Source organism: Trichechus manatus, unplaced genomic scaffold, assembly GCF_000243295.1.
Source record: "Trichechus manatus latirostris isolate Lorelei unplaced genomic scaffold, TriManLat1.0 scaffold00048, whole genome shotgun sequence".
Classification (NCBI taxonomy): Eukaryota; Metazoa; Chordata; class Mammalia; order Sirenia; family Trichechidae; genus Trichechus; species Trichechus manatus.
In genome coordinates, this window is record NW_004443984.1 from 14,405,160 (window position 1) to 14,425,251 (window position 20,092).

At 44.0% G+C, this 20,092-nt stretch overlaps 1 protein-coding gene across 1 annotated transcript in view; it reads right to left on the minus strand.

Moving 5' to 3' along the window:
• FHAD1 (forkhead associated phosphopeptide binding domain 1) overlaps nucleotides 1-20,092 on the minus strand; it is a 201,272-nt gene that overhangs the window by 146,389 nt on the left and 34,791 nt on the right. The window contains exon 3 of the mRNA XM_023732166.1: nucleotides 15,305-15,511. Within this exon, the coding sequence (XP_023587934.1) occupies nucleotides 15,305-15,511 (207 nt within the window). The remainder of the gene's footprint in view (nucleotides 1-15,304; nucleotides 15,512-20,092) is intronic.

Sequence of the window (20,092 nt, forward strand, 5' to 3'; positions counted from 1 at the left end):
GAGTTGGGGACCTCACATCACCAAGAAAGAATCACTGGGAGCAGAGCATGTCCTTTGGACCTGGGGTTCCTGTGTGGAGAAGCTCCTAGTCCAGGGGAAGATTGATGACAAGCACCTTCCTCCATAGTCAATGGAGAAAGCATTTCCCTGTAGCCGATGCCCTGAATTTGGACTTGTGGCCTACTGGACTGTGAGAGAATAAACTTCTTTTTGTTAAAGCCACCACTTGTGGTATTTGTTACAGCAGCACTAGATGACTAAGACAGTAACCAAGACACTAAGAGTTATCGTGTGCCTAGTATATGTGCCAGATGCTGAGCTATGTGATTTACATGTGGTGCAAGCTGCCTGCACTTGAGTACTAAACTAAAGGTTGGTAGTTTTAATCCACCCAGTGGTACCACAGAAGAAAGGCCTGCCAATCTGCTTCTATAAGGTTACAGCCAAGAAAACCCTGTGGAGCAGTTCTACTCTGTAACACATGAAATCAACTCAACTGTGTAATCAATAGGGTTAAACTGTTCCCTCTCCTGGAATGTAACCAACAGGGTTAAACTGTTCCCCCTCCTCCCATCTCACCTGGGTCGATGACTTCCTGATAAGGCATTCTGTGTAGCAGCTCAAGGTCATTTTACTGTTTCTTTGCTCAAGGCTGCTTCACCAATCGCCCCACCACCCCATTCCAACACGAGCAACAAGCCGCAAAGCTGTCCTTAGATAAACTTCATGTGTCATACCCCCCAAAAAATACATGCCCTCAGCTGCCATATTGCACCCCCCACTAAACACCCGTATATGTTAATTAGTTCCTGAAATTCCTGCCTAGTTCCAGAAACTTCATGAATTATGCATAAGTTCCCTCTCCCAAACCCTATAACTGCCCTAGAATCCCCAACCTCGGAGAGCTTGATTTGAGACTTAGTCTCCGAGCTCCTTGCTTGATCAGTTTACAGTAAAGTCTACTTTCTCTTTCTCAAAGGCCTGGTATCTTTCAATTGACTTGAGGGGTCGCACCAGGCAGGACCCACCCTCTTTGGGTTACCAATTCTGGTGACCCAGATGGAAATCTTTATTCTGCTTCTAACTTAGGCTGCCCGGCTCCTGGGAGCACCTCTGGCTACTAGGCATGACCACCTCCCCTCAGCACACATTGGCTAATTTCTTTGGGAGGTGACGGCAGAACCAACCTTCACGGCCAGAGCTGCGCCCGGACTCATGGCAACCCACTTTTTCGAGACTGAGTAACAGACTCAGGGTAAGGATCCTGATCTGGTGAGTACTGTGCGAATGGTGTCACAAGTACCTAAGGGCTTCTGAGGGGGTGAGTGACTTAGGAGCCAGAGATGAACCCAGGAGAACTGCTGTTTCTATCAGAATCTGGGTGGTTGAGGGTTATACTGCTCCGGTCACCTTGGTTGTTGTGGTTCTAGTACTCTCGGTTTTTCTGGTTACTGGTTTTGGCCTAGGCTCAGGTATGGGGAATGCACAAGATATACCAAGGTGCAGCCCCCTCGGATGCATTCTAACTAATTGGTTTTTTTTTTTTTTTTTTTTTTTTTTTTAGTTATGATCCTATGGAAGAAAAGATAGGATGAAGTTTTTCTGCAATGTTGTGTGTCCACAATGTCAAGCGGTTGCTGGGGAACGTTAGCCTCAAAATGGTTCCCTAAACTGTAATACTATTCTCCAGTCAGGTTTGCTTTGCGCTCGGGAAAGCAAATGAGATGAGAAAATGTATGTTGATGACTTTATGTCCTTGTATAACAACAAAAACATTCAAAAGCAATGTAAAATTATAGTTCGAACTGAGGTAAAGAGACAAAAGGTCTCTGATTCCCCAGGAGAAGATGATTTTCCCCTCTTCCTCTGCCGTCAGCCCTACCCTTTTATCTGCTGGAACCGTCTGGACGGACTGAGCCAACTTCAGAAATGGTTTCCCCACCGCACAGGTGAAGTGGTGCGACTTTTGGACGGAGGACTTCCCTGCTCGAAATAGGGCAACAGGCAACTGGGAGTTATCCACTAAGACAAGTTCCTACCAGGCAGGAGGAAAACGGAACTCTGGGATTAGTCTGTGTCTTAGTCATCTAGTGATGCTCCAACAGAAATACCACAAGTGGATGGCTTTAACAAAGAAAAGTTTATTCTGTCATAGTCTAATAGGCTACGAGTCCAAATTCAAGGCATCAGCTCTAGGGGAAGGCCTTCTCTCTCTGTTGGCACTGGAGAAAGGTCCTTGTGATGCATCAGTCTTCCCTTGGTCCGGGAGCATCTCAGCTCAGGAACCTCAGATCCAAAGGACACGCTCTGCTCCCGGCACTGCTTTCTTCGTGGTATGAGGTTCCCATGTGTCTCTGCTTGCTTTTCTCTTTTATATCTCAAAAGAGATTGGTTTAAGAACACTATCCAATCTTGTAGACGTCATCAGTATAATCTCATCACAGTGATAAAGTTTACAACACATAAGGAAATCATATCAGATTACACAAGCATACAGTACTGAGAATCATGAGCTAGCCAAGTTGACAGATATTTTTAGGGGACACAATTCAATCCATGACAGTCTGGGTACACACTACATTCTCTACATCTGATTTGTTCAACTGGAAAAACAATCTCACTCACTATCGAGAGGAGCCAATACGTATGGCAGGTCTTTTTACTTCCATCTTTGCTACCCGTCGGCCTATCTGGGCTGATTGTCAGGCACTCTTGGATATTCTTTTGAGCCCAGAGGAGTGGAGATTAGTCTTAGGAAAAGCCAGGGAAGAAGCAGAGCACGTCCATCAGCCCAACAACCCTATTCAACAAGCTCCTGATTTAGCAATACCTTCTTCTGAGCCTGCTGGGACCCTAATGATCCTCTGGGAAATGGCAGGCTCAACCATTTTCAGACTTGTCTTACTGCAGGGTTGAAAGGGGGTGCTCCAAAACAAACAAACAAAAATTTAAATAAGGTCTACGAGGTCCGTCAAGGACCGACTGAGGATCCATCTACCTTCCTTGAATTTTTGCCACATTCCAAAAATATACAGATGTACGCCCAGAAAACCCAGAGAACACAAAAATGATAACCATGGTGTTTAATGGACAAAGTGCACCGGACATTAGAAAGAAGTTCCAAAAAGCCGACGGGAGTCTAGGTACGAGCCTAGCACACACAATTAGTTGAAACAGCCTTTAAAGTATATACCAACAGAGACCAGGACCAGGAAAAGAAAGAAACCCAGAAATTCAAACAGCAAGCAGGTTTCCTCGAGGCCACTCTAGCTTGGCGGCCTTTCGAACCAGGCCAACATAACCTTCTGAAAGGACAACTGCCCTGGGCAATGTCAAACAGCCTTCCTCTTCTAGGTCAAAATCAGGGTACTTACTGTAAACAGAAGGGGCACTGGGAAAAGGAATGTCTGAACTGGAAACCCAGCCAAAGCCCAGCTGCTCCTGAGATGCTTCAATGTGCCCCAGCCTGAAGATTCAGACTGATGAGGAGTGGGGGCATCCGCCCACCTCCAAGCTTTATCCACGGAGCCCCTGGTTACATTAAAGATGGGAAATAATCTTGCAGATTTTCTTGTTGATACAGGAGCAACCTATTCTATTTTGAATAACCTGAAAGGATCACTTTCTCCCCAAACTGTGCAAGTAACTGGGGTAATAGGAAAGACTTCTACAAGCAGGACTCATCCACCCGTGTAAATCCACTTTCAACACTCCAGTGCTCCAGGTAAAAAAGCCAAAAACAAAAAAATATCAGTTTGTGCAGGACTTACGCGCAGTCAGTGAGGTAACTAAAGATCTGCACCCTATGGTTACAAATCCTTATACTCTCCTAAGCCTCCCTGTCTCCAGACTAAGCCTGGTTTACTGTCCTAGACCTGAAGGATGCCTTCTTCTGCATTCCTTTAGCCCCTGAATCTCAGGAAATATTTGCCTTTGAATGGGAGGAACCCTATTTGGGGAAAAAAACTATAATATTGATGGACTATTCTTTCCCTCAGGGGTTCAAAAATAGTCCCACTCTGTTTGGAAAACTCTAGCAAGAGATCTCCAGGGTCTGCAGATGGTTCAGGGGCTCCTTATTCAATACGTAGATGACTTCCTTGTCTTACCAAAGAGGACTCAGATAAAAACACAGTTCTAACTTTGAACTTTCTAGCCCAGGCTGGTTATCAAGTATTCACTACCAAAGCTCAGATCTCACAACAAAAGGTAGCTTACCTAGGTTTCCAGATTTCTCAAGGTCAGTGGGCCCTGCTGGCAGAGTGCAAACAAATGATCCTCCAGATCGCCACTCTGCCCCCCTGGAGGTAACTTCAAGGCTTTCTAGGAAGGGCAGATTTTTGCAGGATTTGGATCCTGAACTTTAGGTTAGTAACAAAGCTTCTCTATGAAGCCACTCGAGGAAAGGACTCTGACCCTTTTGAACGGACGGATGAACGTCAATAAGCTTTCTTGAAAATCAAGGAAAAGCTAGCCTCTGCCCTGGCACTCGGACTCCTGGACCTCAGAAAGGCCTTCAAACTGGATGACATGAGACGGGGGGAGTCACAGCAGGGATCTTAACTCAACAACTGGGTCCTTAGAAAAGACCAGTAAGCGTATTTTTCTAAACTTCTAGATCCAGTCCCTCAGGGATGGTCAGCCTGTCTTAGGGTGGTAGCAGCAACTTGCCGCCTTTTAGCTGAAGCTGAAAAATTGACCTTAGGTCAGCCTGTGACTGTGTTTGTGCCTCATGCAGTTCTCACCATACCGGAGCAGAAAGGTGGGCTCTGGCTCCTAGCAGGCCGAATGGCACGCTTCCAAGCCCAGCTCCTGGACCATCCAGAGGTCACACTCAAGGTAACTTCTACCCAGGACTTACCCTCTTCAGGTTACAACGGCAATTTTTTTTATAACAGTGGTATTAATTAGTTAATTAATAATTAATACTATAGTAACCCCATGTAGTTCCCTAACTTCTCTCCCCAACACTCCCAAATAAAATGGCTGCCATAGTCCACTCCATCGATTCTGGTCATCACAAGGCCGGAAAGAAATGTTATCATTTGAGGACTCTTTGTTAGGAAAAGAACAGTTATGATCACAATCAACTAGGAAGAAGGACCTCGCAGTCTACTTCTGAAAAGAATTAGCAAGTGAAACCTTTAAGAACAGCAGTGGAACACTGTCTGATACAGTGCCAGAAGATGAGCCCCTCAGGTTGGAAGGCACTCAAAAGACAACTGGGGAAGGGCTGCCTCCTCAAAGTAGAGTTGACCTTAATGACGTGGATGGAATCAAGTTTTTGGGACCTTCATTTGCTGATGTGGCATGACTCATAATGAGAAGAAACAGCTGCAAACATCCGTTAATAATCAGAATGTGGAATGTACCAAGTATGAATCTAGGAAAATTGGAAATAATCAAAACTGAAATGGAACACATAAACGTTGATACCCTAGGCATTAGTGTGCTGAAATGGACTGGTATTGGCCATTCTGAATCAGACAATCATATGTTTTATGATGCTAGGAATGACAACTTAAAGAGGGATGGTGTCATGTTCATTGTCAAAAAGAATATTTCAAGATCTATCCTGAAGTACAGTGCTGTCAGTAAGAGGATAATATCCATACGCCTACAAAGAAGACCAGTTAATATGACTATTAGTCAAAAAAAGGTACCACCCACTAAGGCCAAAGATGAAGACATTGAAGATTTTTACCAACATCTGCAGTCTGAAATTGATCGAATATGCAATCAGGATGCATTGATAGTTACTGGTGATTGGAATGCGAAAGTTGGAAACAAAGAAGAAGGATTGGTAGTTGGAAAATAAGGCCTTGGGGACAGAAACGATGCCAGAGATCACAAGATACAGTTCTGTAAGACCAATGACTTCTTCATTGCAAATACCTTTTTCAACAACTTAAACGGCGACTATACACGTGGACCTTGCTAGATGGAATACACAGGAATCAAATCGACTACATCTATGGAAAGAGATGATGGAGAAGCTCAATAACATCATTCAGAACAAGGCCAGGAACCAACTGTGAAACAGGCCATCAATTAATTGCTCATATGCAAGCTCAAGTTGAAGCTGAAGAAAATTAAAACAAGTCCATGAGAGCCAAAGTACGACCCTGAGTATATCCCATCTGAATTTAGAGACCATCTCAAGAATAGATTTGATAGTGACCACTAATGACCAAAGACCAGATGAGTTGTGGGATGACATCAGGGACATCATATATGAAGAAAGCGAAAGGTCATTAGGAAGGCAGAAAAGTAAAAAAAAGACCGAAATGGATGTAAGAAGAGACTCTGAAACTTGCCCTTGAACGTAGATTACCTAAAGCAAACGGAAGAAATATGAAGTCAAAGAGCTGAACAGAAGATTCCAAAGGGCAGCTCGCAAAGACAAAGTAAAATATTATAATGAAATATGCAAAGACCTGGAGTTAGAAAACCAAAAGGGAAAAACACACTCAGCATTTCTCAGGCTGGAAGAACTGAAGAAAAAATTCAAGCCTCGAGTTGCAATATTGACGTTTTCTATGGGCAAAAAAAATGAATGATGGAGAAAGCATGAAAAGAAGATGGAAGGAATACAGTGTCACTGTACCAGAAAGAATTGGTTGACATTCAGCCATTTCAGGAGGCAGCATATGATCAAGAACCAATGGTACTGGTGGAAGAAGTCCAAGCTGCACTGAAGGTATCGGCAAAAAACAAGGCTCCAGGAATTGACAGAATAACAATCGAGATGTTCCAACAAACAGATGCAATGCTGGAAGTGCCCACTCCTCTATGCCAAGAAGTTTGGAAGACAGCGACCTGGCCAACCGACTGGAAGAGATCCATATTTGTGCCCATTCCAAAGAAAGATGATCCAACAGAATGTGGAAATTATTGAGCAATATCATTACTATCACACACAAGTAAAATTTTGCTGATAATTCCAAAATGACTGCAGCAGTCCATCAACAGTGAACTGCCAGAAATTCAAGCCAGATTCAGAAGAGGATGTGGAACAAGGGCTATCATTGCTGGTGTCAGGTGAATCATGGCTGAAAGCGGAGAATACCAGAACGATGTTTACCTGTGTTTTATTGACTATGCAAAGGCATTTGACTGTGTGGATCATAACAAATTATGGGTAACATTTCAAAGAATGGGAATTCCAGAACACTTTGCTGTGCTCATGAGGAACCTATACATAGACCCAAGGCAGTCATTCAAACAGAAAAAGGGGATACTGCGTGGCTTCAAATCAGGAGAGGTGTGCATCAGTGTTGCATCCTTTCATCATACTGATTCAATCTGTATGCTGAGCAAATAATCTGAGAAGGTGGACTATATGAAGAAGAATGAGGCATCAGGATTGGAGGACGACTCATTAACAACCTGCGATATGCAGATGACACACCTTGCTTGCTGAAAGTGAAGAGGACTTGAAGCACTTACTGATGAAGATCAAAGACCACAGCCTTCAGTATGGATTACACCTCAACATAAAGAAAACAAAAATCCTCACAACTGGACCAATAAGCATGATAAACGGAGAAAAGATTGAAGTTGGATTTCATTTTACTTGGATCCACAACGGAAGCAGCAGTCAAGAAACCAAACGACGTATTGCATTGGGCAAATGTGCTGCAAAAGACCTCTTTAAAGTGTTAAAAAGCAAATATGTCACTTTAAGGATTAAGTGCACCTGACCCAAGCCATGGTATTTTCAATCGCCTCATATGCATGTGAAAGCTGGACAATGAATAAGGAAGACTGAAGAATTGATGCCTTTGAATTATGGGGCAGGAAAGATACTGAACATACCACAGTCTGCCAAAAGAACGAACAACTCTGTCTTGGAAGAAACACAGCCAGAGTGCTCCTTAGAAGCAACAATGGCGAGACTTTGTCCCCCATACTTTGGACATGTTATCAGGAGGTATAAGTCTCTGAAGAACAACATGCTTGGTAAAGCAGAGGGTCAATGAAAAAGAAGAAGACCCTCAATTAGATGGATTGATACAGCAGCTGCAACAACGAGCTGAAACATAGCAATGGTTGTGAGGGATGGCGCAGGACCGAGCAGTGTTTTGCTCTGTTGTACACAGGGTCGCTATGAGTCAGAACCAACTCGACGGCACCTAGCAACAACAATAAGCATCAGACTAAATGGTTTTCTCCCCTCTCCTATCTGCAAGTGGTGCTAGAGTTTAATTTGCACTGACTAGCTGTGTGACCCTGGGAAAATTACTTAACCTCTCTGAGTTTTAGATTCCTTGTCTGTAAAATGGGGATCATAAGAGAATCTATGTCACAGGTTGTTGTGAGCATTAACTAAAGGAAAGTAGGTAAATTGCTTAGCACAGTGTCCACACACACCCAGTTGTTGTCGAGTTTATTCTAACTCATGGTGACCCCTGTATACCAGAGCAGAACTGCTCCATAGGGTTTTCAATGGCTAAGTTTTTCAGAAGTAGCTAGCCAGGCCTTTCTTCCAGGATGCCTCTAGGTGGACTTGAACATCCAACCTTTCGGTTAGCAGCCGAGTGCATTAACTGTTTGCAAAAACCCCTCCAAAAAAAAAAAAAACCTGTTGTCATTGAGTCGATTCCAAGTCATGGCAACCCCATATGTTGCAGAGTAGAACTGCACTCCACAGGGTTTTCATGACTGTGACCTCTCGGAAGGAGATCACCAGGCCTTTCTTCCCAGGTGCCTCTGGGTGGGTTCCAACCATCAACCCTTTGGTTAGTAGTCTTGTGCTTAACAATTTGTACCGCCCAGGGGCTCCTTGCATCACCCAGGGATTACTAATTCCAATTTTGGAGCCCTGGTTTCTCTTTCTACAAAGCATCCTCTTCTTCCTCCTCTGGTCAGGAGTTAAAGGTCTTCGAAAGCTATGCTTCACCGTTTCCCACACTTGTTTAATTATAAGAATCACATCTTCAAATGCAGTGCTCCCCAGGTTTCTTCTTGGGGTGACGGAAATGTTCTGAAAGTGGATTTAGACAATGGTTGCACAACTCTTTGAATGCGGTGGCATCACTAGGAGTTGTGGGGGGTGTGGACTGCACCAGGTGACACTGTCAGAGGAGGTGACACCAAAATGACTGCCTATAAAATCTTCGTGCAATGTTGCAGCAGAAATTTATTATTTTTTATAAAAATGTCCCTGTAGTTAGTTATAACAACAAAAACATTTATCGTAAGCCCAGTTTACAAGTATCTATATACCTACAAGGCTAGAACTCTATGCTAATTTACTTTTTGAACCTCTAATGTGCTCCAGTCAGAGCTGTCATTATTACCCAACTACAGTGATGCTTCGAATCATGTGGTTTCGTCTGCACATGCTCCAAGCACACACTACTGCTTTTGTTACTGCTGGTGTTTTTATAGTCCCTGATTTTGTCCAGTTTTCTGGGGTTTTAGCTACAATATTCTGGTAATTAGTATTTGTGAACCTATATCAATAACTTTTGAGAATGAAGTAGTAATTAAAAGAAAAGGAGTGATATATGGGAATTATGATTTACAAGTAACATTAGTACAAAAAACATTACTAAGGATTATGCGTGAGCTGGTATGGAAGGAGGTCCATGGGGGGAGGGTGGCATCATGAGTTACTGTACTGTGACACCACTGTCTACATGTACTAAAATCTATTGAATTGTGCACTGCAAATGGGTGAATTTTATGGTATGTTAATTACATTCCAATAAATCTGTTGAAAGCAAAACAAACAAAAAAATGCAGTCTCCCTGAGGATACTTTTGGAGGTGATGGATGTATTCACTAACTTGATTATGTTAATGATTTTACATGTGTGTTTCTAGGTCAAAACTTATCAAATTATATGCTTTAAACACGTGCAGTTTATTGTATTTTGATTATACCTCAATGAAGCTGTTTTTTTAAAAATCAGCATAGTATTCCATATATGAAGGAACCCCTTTTATTTAACTCAACCGTGCCCCTTCTGATGGGCTCTTAGGTTTCCAATTTTGTTCCACTACAAATAACACTGTAATAAATATATGTGTATGAAAAAAAAGGAGAAAAAATGAAGTACTCCCTGCCACCCTTCAAAAGCCACAAAAATCAGAATTTCCTGGGGAAGAGGACTGGAAACCCATGTTTTTACTGAACATTCCCAAAACATTCTTGTAGTCAGACATGTTTGGGAAACATTGACCCATACTTCACATACTTTTGAGTTTTCAGGCTTGGGGTTTGAAATTCCATTTTCTGTGATCCCACCTTATTACCCAAATCTCTAAGTGCTACACACAAATGATTCTAAATCCAAGTTTCCCGACTGGTGTGGTACATCAGAATTACCAGGGTACTTGTTAGAATGCAGACTCCCAGGCCCCAGTCCCAGGATGCATGAGTAGGGTTAGCAGGTGTCTTAGGCTGGGTTCTCTAGAGAAGCAAAACCAATGAAGTGTCTATATATATACATATATATATATATTTGTGTGTGTGTATATATATATATGTGTTGTCTGAGTCATCTAGTGCTGCTGTAACAGAAATACCACAAGTGGATGGCTTTAACAAACAGAAGTTTATTCTCTCACAGTCTAGTAGGCTAGAAATCCAAATTCAGGGCATCAGCTCCAGGGGAAGGCTTTCTCTGTAGGCTCTGGAGGAAGGTCCTTGTCATCAATCTTCCCCTGGACTAGGAGCTTCTTTGCGCAGGAACCAAAGGATGCGCTCTGCTCCTGGCACTGCTTTCTTGGTGGTATTAGGTCCCCATGTCTCTCTGTTCACTTCTCTCTTTATATCTCAAAAGAGATTGGCTTAAGACACAATCTAGTAGATCTCATCAATATAACTGCCACTAATCCATCTCATTACCATCATAGTGATAGGATTTATAACACATAGGAAAATCATATCAGATGACAAAATGGTGGACAATCACATAATACTGGGAATCATGGCCCAGTCAAATTGATACACATATTTCTGGGGGACACAATTCAATCCATGACATACGTATACATATGTATGTATACGCATACACACACACACAGAGAGAGAGAGAGAGGGAGAGAGATTTACATCAAGGAAATGGCTCACGCGTTTGTACAGGCTAGAAAGTCCCAAGTGTGTGGGTCAGGCTGGAGGTTTCTCCTGACTCAGGTAGCTGCAGGGGCTGGCAAACCCAAGATCAGCAGGCAAACTGCTAGCTCAAGCCCCAAGAACTGGAGGTCAGATGAACAAGAGCCAGCTGCAGGATCCACAGTGAGCAAAAGCCAGCAAGCTTTGCCAGAAATTTCACCTATATTAGATGCAGGCCACACCCTCAGGGAAACTCCCTTTCAACTGATCGGCTACTCACAGTAGAACCCATAATGGAGGTGATCACATTATATCCGATCTCATCATGGAAGTGATTACACCATTATACGACAACTGTAAACTATGTCATCACCGCCAAACCACTGAGAATCATGGCCCAGCCAAGCTGACACACAACCTTAACCATCACAGCCTCCTTTTTAGCTGTGAGAGGGGCCGGGTGCAATAACTGATCCTTGATCCTTCATTTTCGAAGGACCCATCTTGGTACCAAATGTCTTAGGCTGGGTTCTCTAGAGAAGCAAAACCAGTGAAGCGTGTGTGTGTATGTATATGTGTATATATATATGTATATATATATATATTTTAAACCTCTTTTTATATATAGAGGTTTAAAGTCTAGAAAGGTGTGTGTCAAGGTTGTATCCTTTTACCATACTTATTCAATCTGTATGCTGAGCAAATAATCCAAGAAGCTGGGCTATATGAAGAAGAATGAGGCATCAGGATTGGAGGAAGACTCATTAGCACCCTGCAATATGCAGATGATACAGCCTTGCTTTCTGAAAGTGAACAGGACTTGAAGCACTTACTGATGAAGATCAAAGACCACAGCCTTCAGTATGGACTACACCTCAACATAAAGAAAGCAAAAATCCTCACAACTGGACCAATAAGCAACATCGTGATAAACAGAGAAAAGACTGAAGTTGTCAAGGACTTCATTTTACTTGGATCCACAATCAACACCCATGGAAGCGGCAGTCAAGAAATCAAAAGACGCATTGCATTCGGCAAATCTGCTGCAAAAGATCTCTTTAAACTGTTAAAAAAAAAAAAAATGATGTCCCTTTGAGGACGAAGGTGCTCCTGACCCAAGCCATAGTGTTTTCAATCACCTCATACGCATGTGAAAGCTGAACAATGAATAAGGACGACAGAAGAAGAATTGATGACTTTGAATTGTGGTGTTGGTGAACAATACAGAATATACTATGGACTGCCAAAAGAATGAACAAATCTGTCTTGGAAGAAGTACAATCAGAATGCTCACTGGAAGCAAGGATGGCCAGACTACATCTCACATACTTTGGACATGTTATCAGTAGGGACCAGTCCCTGGAGAAGGACATCATGCTGGGTAAAGTAGAGGGTCAGCGAAAAAGAGGAAGACCCTCAACAAGATGGATTGACACAGTGGCTGCAACAATGGACTCAAGCATAACAATGATTGTAATGATTGTGAGGATGGTGCAGGACCGGGCACTGTTTCGTTCTGTTGTACATATGGTAGCTATGAGTCAGAACCAACTCGACAGTGCCTAACAACAACAACAGCAAATATATATAGAAAGGGAGAGAGAAAGAGATATCAATTAAGGAGATGGCTCACGAGGTTGTAGAGGCTGGAAAGTCTCAAGTCTGTGGGTCAGGCTGGAGGCTTCTCCTGACTCAGGTAGCTGCCGGGGCTGGCAAACCCAAGATCCAGACCACAGAGGCTGACAAATCCCAAGACTGACAGGCAAGCTGCTGGTCAAGTCCCAAGAACTGGAGGCCCGATGAACAGGAGCCAGCTGCAGGATCCAGAGTGAGCAAAAGCCAGCAAGCTTTGCCAGAAAGTCCACCTATACTGAATGCAGGCCACACCCTCAAGGAAACTCCCTTTCAACTGATAGGCTACTCATAGCAGATCCCACTGTGGAGGTGATCACATTACATCAGGTCTTATCATGGAGGTGATTACATCATTATATGACTGCCAAACTACATCATAACTGCAAACCCCCTGAGAAACATGGCCCAACCAAGATGACACACAACCTTGACCATCACAACAAGGTTTAGCAAAAATAGTATATATAAGATGCCCTGGTAAATTTGAATTTCAAATAAATATGTAAGCATTTTTTAGTATAAGTATCTCCCATGCAATATTTGGTGCATGTTGTTGTTGTCATATGTTGTTGAGTCGATTCTGACTCATAGCAACCCGATATGACAGAGTAGAACTGCCCCCACAGGACTTCCAAGGCTGTGATCTTTACAGAAGCAGACTTCCACGTCTTTCTTCCATGGAGCCACTTGGTGGGTTCAAACCACCAACTTTTCGGTTAGCAACCGGGCGCTTAACCGCTGTACCACCAGACCTCCTTACTTGGGGCATACTTACACTAAAAAATGATTTGTTGTTTATCTAAAATTCAAATTTAACCAATGTCCTGTATTTTATTGGTAAATCTAAGTGTGAGTCCTTGGGCTTGGGGTGAGGGTCAGGCTGGTCTGCTCCCCAAGTGGTTCTGATGCAGTGGTGGTGGGTGGGGGTTCCTTAGAACCCATCTTGAGAACCTCTGGTCAGATTGACCCCTTCTCGGTTAGGAACCCCTCCTCATTGCTGCCAGCTGACCTCTGCACATTCCACACACAAACATGCTTTAATGGTGGTCCGAGGAGGACAAGGCAGCAGCAGCAGAAAAAACCTGTCCCAGATTTTCAAAACCAAATGTGAACATCAAATGTGGCATCACTGTCCCCACAGCCTGCAGGATGCTGCTGCTCCTCTCAGTGTGCGGACGGAGGGCTGCCGAGGAACCAAACACCCCAGGATTCTGGCTAGTGGCTCTAAATTTTATTTACTTATACCCAGCCTTGTCCCAGAAAATAATTTAGGCTACTGAGATTCAGTCTCTGCAGCTTTCTTGGTGGTGGGGAGGGAGAGAAGCACCCTGTCTGAGTGAACACACACTGCAGACATTATTTGTGTGCTCACCATGAACTAGGCACTGTGCTAAGAATTTTATAATTATAATCATCTCATTCAACCCTCAGAATAAGCCTATGAGATTGCTGCTGTTATCACCCCTATTTCATAAATGAGGAAACTAAGGTTCAAAGGGGGCCAAATGGCTTCCTCAAGAAAACACAGAGTAAGTGGTAGAATTGGGATTCTGACCCAAAGCCTATGTCACTAACCACTCTCCTATACTGCCTCCCTGGGGAACCTCATGTTCCTTGTGAGTAAGCTTTCATTGGCAATTCTTGTGTTATATTACACTTAAGTTGGGGCCGTGATTTAGGCCATGACCCCAGGAACATTCCTGATCTGGGGTATAATAACAGCTACCATGTATTACTTGGGGTCTACTTGGGGCCGGGCACTGAGTTTCTTGCTTTACAGATATTCTTTCATACTGCCATGTGCCAAGGACTGACAAGGTTGAGATACAAAGAACGCTGGCCAAGGTCACAGAGTTAGGACGTGGAGGAGTGCTGATCTCCCTAAAAGCAAAGCAACCATCTCTGAATTTTCAAAAGCACACGCCTGCTTCTCAACTATGCTCACAAAGCTGTGCATTTTTCAGGAAAATGTTAGCTCTTCTGGGTGGCCCAAATTATTTGTACTCTACTACTAACCTAAAGGTTGGCGGTTTGAACCCACTCAGTGGTGCCACGGAAGAAAGGCCTGGCAATCTGCTTCCATAAAGATTGTTGTTGTTAGTTGCCACTGAGTGGATTCTGACTCATGGCGACTCCATGTGTGTGAGTAGAACTGTGCTTCACAGGGTTTTCAAGACAGTGACCTTTTGGAAGCAAAATGCCTGGCCTATCCTCCAAGGAGCCTCTGGGTGGATTCGAACCACCAACCTTTCAGCTAGTAGTCCAGTGTTTAACCATTTTCATTACTCAAACCCTACGGGGCACAGTTCTACTCTGTAATACATGAGGTTGAACGGGTTTTTTTTTTTTTTTTAAGTGATGGCTACTATGCCACGCTTGTGTGGAATTCCAAGAAATGCCCAGAAGAAGGAATTAAGACTATCTCCTCCAACCTGAGCTCCCCAAGACCCGCAGCAATGTGCAGTGTGAACTGACAGAGTGATGGTGGTCTGGACGAGCTCCAGATTCTAAGATGCCCTTGCGCTGTATCTGAGCACCAGGCTGCAGGGAAGGCGACGCGGCATAGCACGTCCTGCCCCACTACCCCACAGCGGCCGGGACTCACCAGGCGTGGGTTTTCGATGACCAGTTCGTAGGTCAGCCCTGTAGACCCAAACCTCAGGATGTCTCCGGGTAACAGCTTCACAGCCACATTCTGAATGTGACAGTCATTGACGAAGGTGCCGTTGTGAGAATTGAAGTCCTGGAGAATAAAAGTGCCCTCGGCCTCATTATATTCAATGAGCGCGTGGTGGTTGTCGATGTCAGCAGACTGAAACAGAGAGGAAGGAAATTAATAATCGTGACGTGGCTGCTAACATTTACTCGTCCTCCTTGGGTGCTGCCTCACCTGCGTCACCTCGCCGGATCATCACCATAATCCTCATTTTAAAGTGAGCAAGCTGAGGGCCAGAGAGGTTACATGACTTGCCCAAGGCCACGCAGCTAGTGAGCAGTGGAGCTGGGATATGTGCTCAGCTGTCTGACTCTACACCTTGGAAGAGGTACCTGAGTTGTTGGTGGGAATTCAGGCAAGACAGGCAAAGGGAACTAGGAGAATCTTAGAGGGCAAATGTTTGGCCAGGGAATTGGCCATTTCCTATTTCCCTGACCCCACACAGGTGCATTCTTGGTTGTCCCGAATGACAGGGTAGGAAGCAGAAATGGCCCAAACACAAGCCACAAACGCCAGTCAGTAAACAACGACTATTCCACAAACCTACAACGATAATGCTAAGTTCATGGAATGGGGTACATATAATTAAGAGGGTATGCAATGATTGTTGTATTCGTTTGTTTGCTCTATTCATTAAAAAAAGAAGTGAGGTGAAATTAACAAACATAAAAGTATCCATTTTAAAGCAAACAATTCAGTGGCATTTAGTTTATTGACAATGTTGTACAATTGGCACTTCGATTCCAAAACCATTGCCATCCTTCCAAAGTCAAATCCAGTATCCATTAAGCAGTTTCTCCCCGTTCCCACCCCCACCCTCAGCCCCTGACAACCACCGATCTGCACTCTGTCCCTACAGATCTACCTATTCTGGACATTTCATGTAAATGAAATCATACAATATGTGACCTTTTGTGTCTGGCTTCTTTTACTGAACATAATGTTTTCAAGGTTCATCCACACTGTAGCATGGATCAGTACTTCATTTCTTTGTATAGCTGAATAATATTCCACTGTATGTAGAGACCACAATTTGTTCATCCATTCACCCCTTGATGGGCATTTGGGCTGTTTCCACCTTTTAGCTATTGTGAATAGTACCTGTTTTCAATTCTTCTGAGTATATACCGAGGTGTAGAGCTGCAGGGTCATATAGTAATTCCATATTTAAAGTCTTGAGGAACCATCAAACTTTTTCCCAAAGCAGCGGAACCATCTCACATTCTCACTAGCAATGTACTTAGAAATCTAGACTAAAGTCCCATAATAGATAATAATCAAAAGCTTACACTAATTAAACTTTGTTGTTGGATGACGTCGAGTCGATTCCGACTCATAGCGACCCTACAGAATAGAACTGCCCTATAGTGTTTTCTTGGCTGTAATCTTTACAGAAGCAGACTGCCAGGTCTTTCTCCCTAGGAGCTGCTGGGTAGGTTCAAACTGCCAATTTTTTGGTTAGCATCAAGTGCTTAACCATCGTGCCGCCAGGGCTCCTCAATTAAACATTACACACCAGGAAATGTGTTCAGTGCTTTATTGCATTACCGCAGTTCATCTTCACAACAACTCAGTGACATAGGGCTCCATTTTGTAGATGAGGAAATTGAAGCACAGGATGATTTTCATTCGCTCAGAGTCACCCATCTCAGCAAGGCTGGCTTGCACCTAGGTTCTCCTGATTCAAAAGTCTCTGCTTTTGGGGGAACCTCATACCATCAAGAAAGCAGTGCCAGGAGCAGAGCGCGTCCTTTGGTCCCTGCGCCGAGAAGCTCCTAGTCCGGGGAAACACGGAAGAGAAGGCTGACAGAGGGGAAAAGCCTTCCCCTGGAGCTGACACCCTGAAACTGGACTTTTAGCCTACTTTGATTGTGAGGAAATAAACTTCTCTTCATTAAAACTATCCACTTGTGGTATTTGTTATGGTAGCACTAGATCACTAAGACAGAATTTGGTACCGAGAGACTGGGGTGTTGCTCTAACAGATACCTAAAATGTGGAAGCGGTTTTAAAACCATGAATGGATAGAGCAGTGGCAGCAACAGAGGACCAGCAGCAGCAGAGAACCTACAGCAGCAGAGAAGCGGCAGCAGCAGAGAACTAACAGCAGCAGAACCAGGATACCAGTGCAAGACGGCGCTGGAGCTGACCCACGGAGGTGAATGCCTGTGCGCGAGAGGCTTCCTGGTGGAGTGGGGTTCCTCCGGGCACTTATACCGGTGGAGCTACAGAGCTTTGGAACACTTGCCCCAGCAGGGCAGATGCGGGCGTGAGGCCCCAGGGCCAAGAGGCCATAGGAAGCAGAAGCTGAACAGACAAGGGACACAAGAAGCCGAGCTGCTTCAGCCTCAAAAGGTATGGCCGTGACCTCAGGGGTTTCAAAGGGTGGAGCCATGGCATCTGGTGTTTCTAAGGGTGGAGTTGTCACTCAGATGGACTGGGAGAATGGTGCGCCTAAAGCCAAGGGAGCAGAGTTGCTGTCCCAGTGGGCCTGGAAGGCCGAGCTGAAGCCCAGGGCCGAGGGGCCTCCACTCAGAATCCAGAGACTGTGGCCACTACCCAGAGTCTGGAGGGCAGGGCCATTGTGTAAACTGTCTCAGAGAACAGAGGATTATTTTCAAAGCCTTGAGGGCTAATGTAATGTGTTCTGCCGACTTGCTTGGTGCCTGTTATCACTTCTTTTCGTCTAGTTTCTCCCACTTGTAATGGAAATGTCTAGCTCGTGCCTGTTCTGCCATTGTACCTTTGGAAGCAGATAACTTGTATTCTAGATTTCACAGATAAAGAGGAATTTTTAGATTTTGGACTTGGAGTTAAGACTTTTGCTATGATATGATGGGGTGAATATGTTTTCCATGTTGCAAGGATGTGATATTTTGGGGGCCAAAGGGTGGAATGTCATGGTTTAAATTATGTCCCCCAAAAAATGTGAGTATCAATTTGGCTAGGCCATGATTCCTGGTACTGTGTGATTTTCCTGTATATTGTAAACCTGCCTCTATGGTGTTAATGAGGGAGGATGGGTGGCAGTTGTGTTAGTAATGCAGGGCCTGATCTACAAGACTGGATTGTGTCCTGAGGCAATCTCTTGAGATATAAAAGACAGAAGTGAGCGATAAGACAGGGGGGCCTCATACCATCAAGAAAGCAGTGCCAGGAGCAGAGCGCGTCCTTTGGAGAGGGGTACCTGTGCAGAGAAGCTCCTAGTCCGGGGGAACACCGAAGAGAAGGCTGACAGAGAGGAAAAGCCTTCCCCTGGAGCTGACACCCTGAAATTGGACTTTTAGCCTACTTTGACTATGAGGAAATAAACTTCTCTTCATTAAAACCAAAAAAACAAACAAAAAAAAATGGTCTCTGCTTTTACCTGCTATGCAAATTTCCACCAAGCACTTTGACATTCAAAACATTAAAACACAAAAAACAGCTAGGGTAGCTGAAGTAATTTCAGACAAAGTAGATTTCAGAACAAGGGAAACTATCGGAATAAAGACGAACATTACATAATGCGAAAGGAGTCGAGTCTCAAAGAAGACACAGCAATCCTTAACACGTACGCACCAAACAACCAACCCAAACCAATCTGTTCTGTGAAGTCGATTCCGACTCACAGCAACCCTACAGGACAGAGTAGAATTGCCCCATAGGGTTTCAAGGCTGTAATCTTTACAGAAGCAGACAGCCATATCTTTCTCCCACAGAGAGGCTGCTGGGTTAGACTTGCCACCTTTCAGTTGGCAGCCAAGCACTTAATCATTGAGCCACCAGGGCTCCCGCCAAACAACAGGACATCAAAATATGTGAGGCAAAAATGGATAGAACTGCAAGGAGAAATAGGCAAACCCGCTATTATAGTTGGCGTTTTCACCACACCTCTATCAGTAACTGATAGATGCCGCTGGCAGAAAATCAGTAAGTATATGGTTGAACTGAACAACATTGTCAATCAACTGAATCTAATTGACATTTATAGAATATTTCATCCGACAGCAGAATATACATTCTTCTCAAGCTCACATGGAACATTCACCAAGATAGACCACATTCTGGGCTGCAGAATGCACCTCAACAAATCTAAAATAGTTGAAATCATACAAAATATGATGTTGCAGGTTGAACTGTGCCCCGCAAAAATATGTGTTTTAAATCCTAACCTCTACACCTGTGGTAAGAAACCCTGGTGGCATAGTGATTAAGTGCTACAGCTGCTAACCAAAAGGTCAGCAGCTTGAATCCACCAGCGCTCCTTGGAAACCCTATGGGGCAGTTCTACTCTGTCCTATAGGGTCGCTATGAGTCAAAATCGACTCAATCGGCAATGGGTTTTTTTATGCCTGTGGTTATAATCTCACTTGGGAATGGATTGTCTTTGTTATGTTAATGAGGTAGGTTAGTGTAAGCTGTTATCTTGGGTCAATCTCTTCTGAGATATAAAAGTGATTAAACAAGCCAGCAGAGGAGAGATGGGGTAAGATAGATGCCAAGATACATGGAGATCTCCAAGGAACCAGGAAGTAGAAGCTGAAGAGAAAAGGACCTTCCTCCAGAGATGGCACAGAGAGAAAGTCTTCACCTAGAGCCAGCACTCTGAATTCGGACTTCTAGCCTCCTAAACTGTGAGAAAATAAATTTCTGTTTGTTAAAGCCACCTACCTGTGGTATTTTTGCTATAGCAGC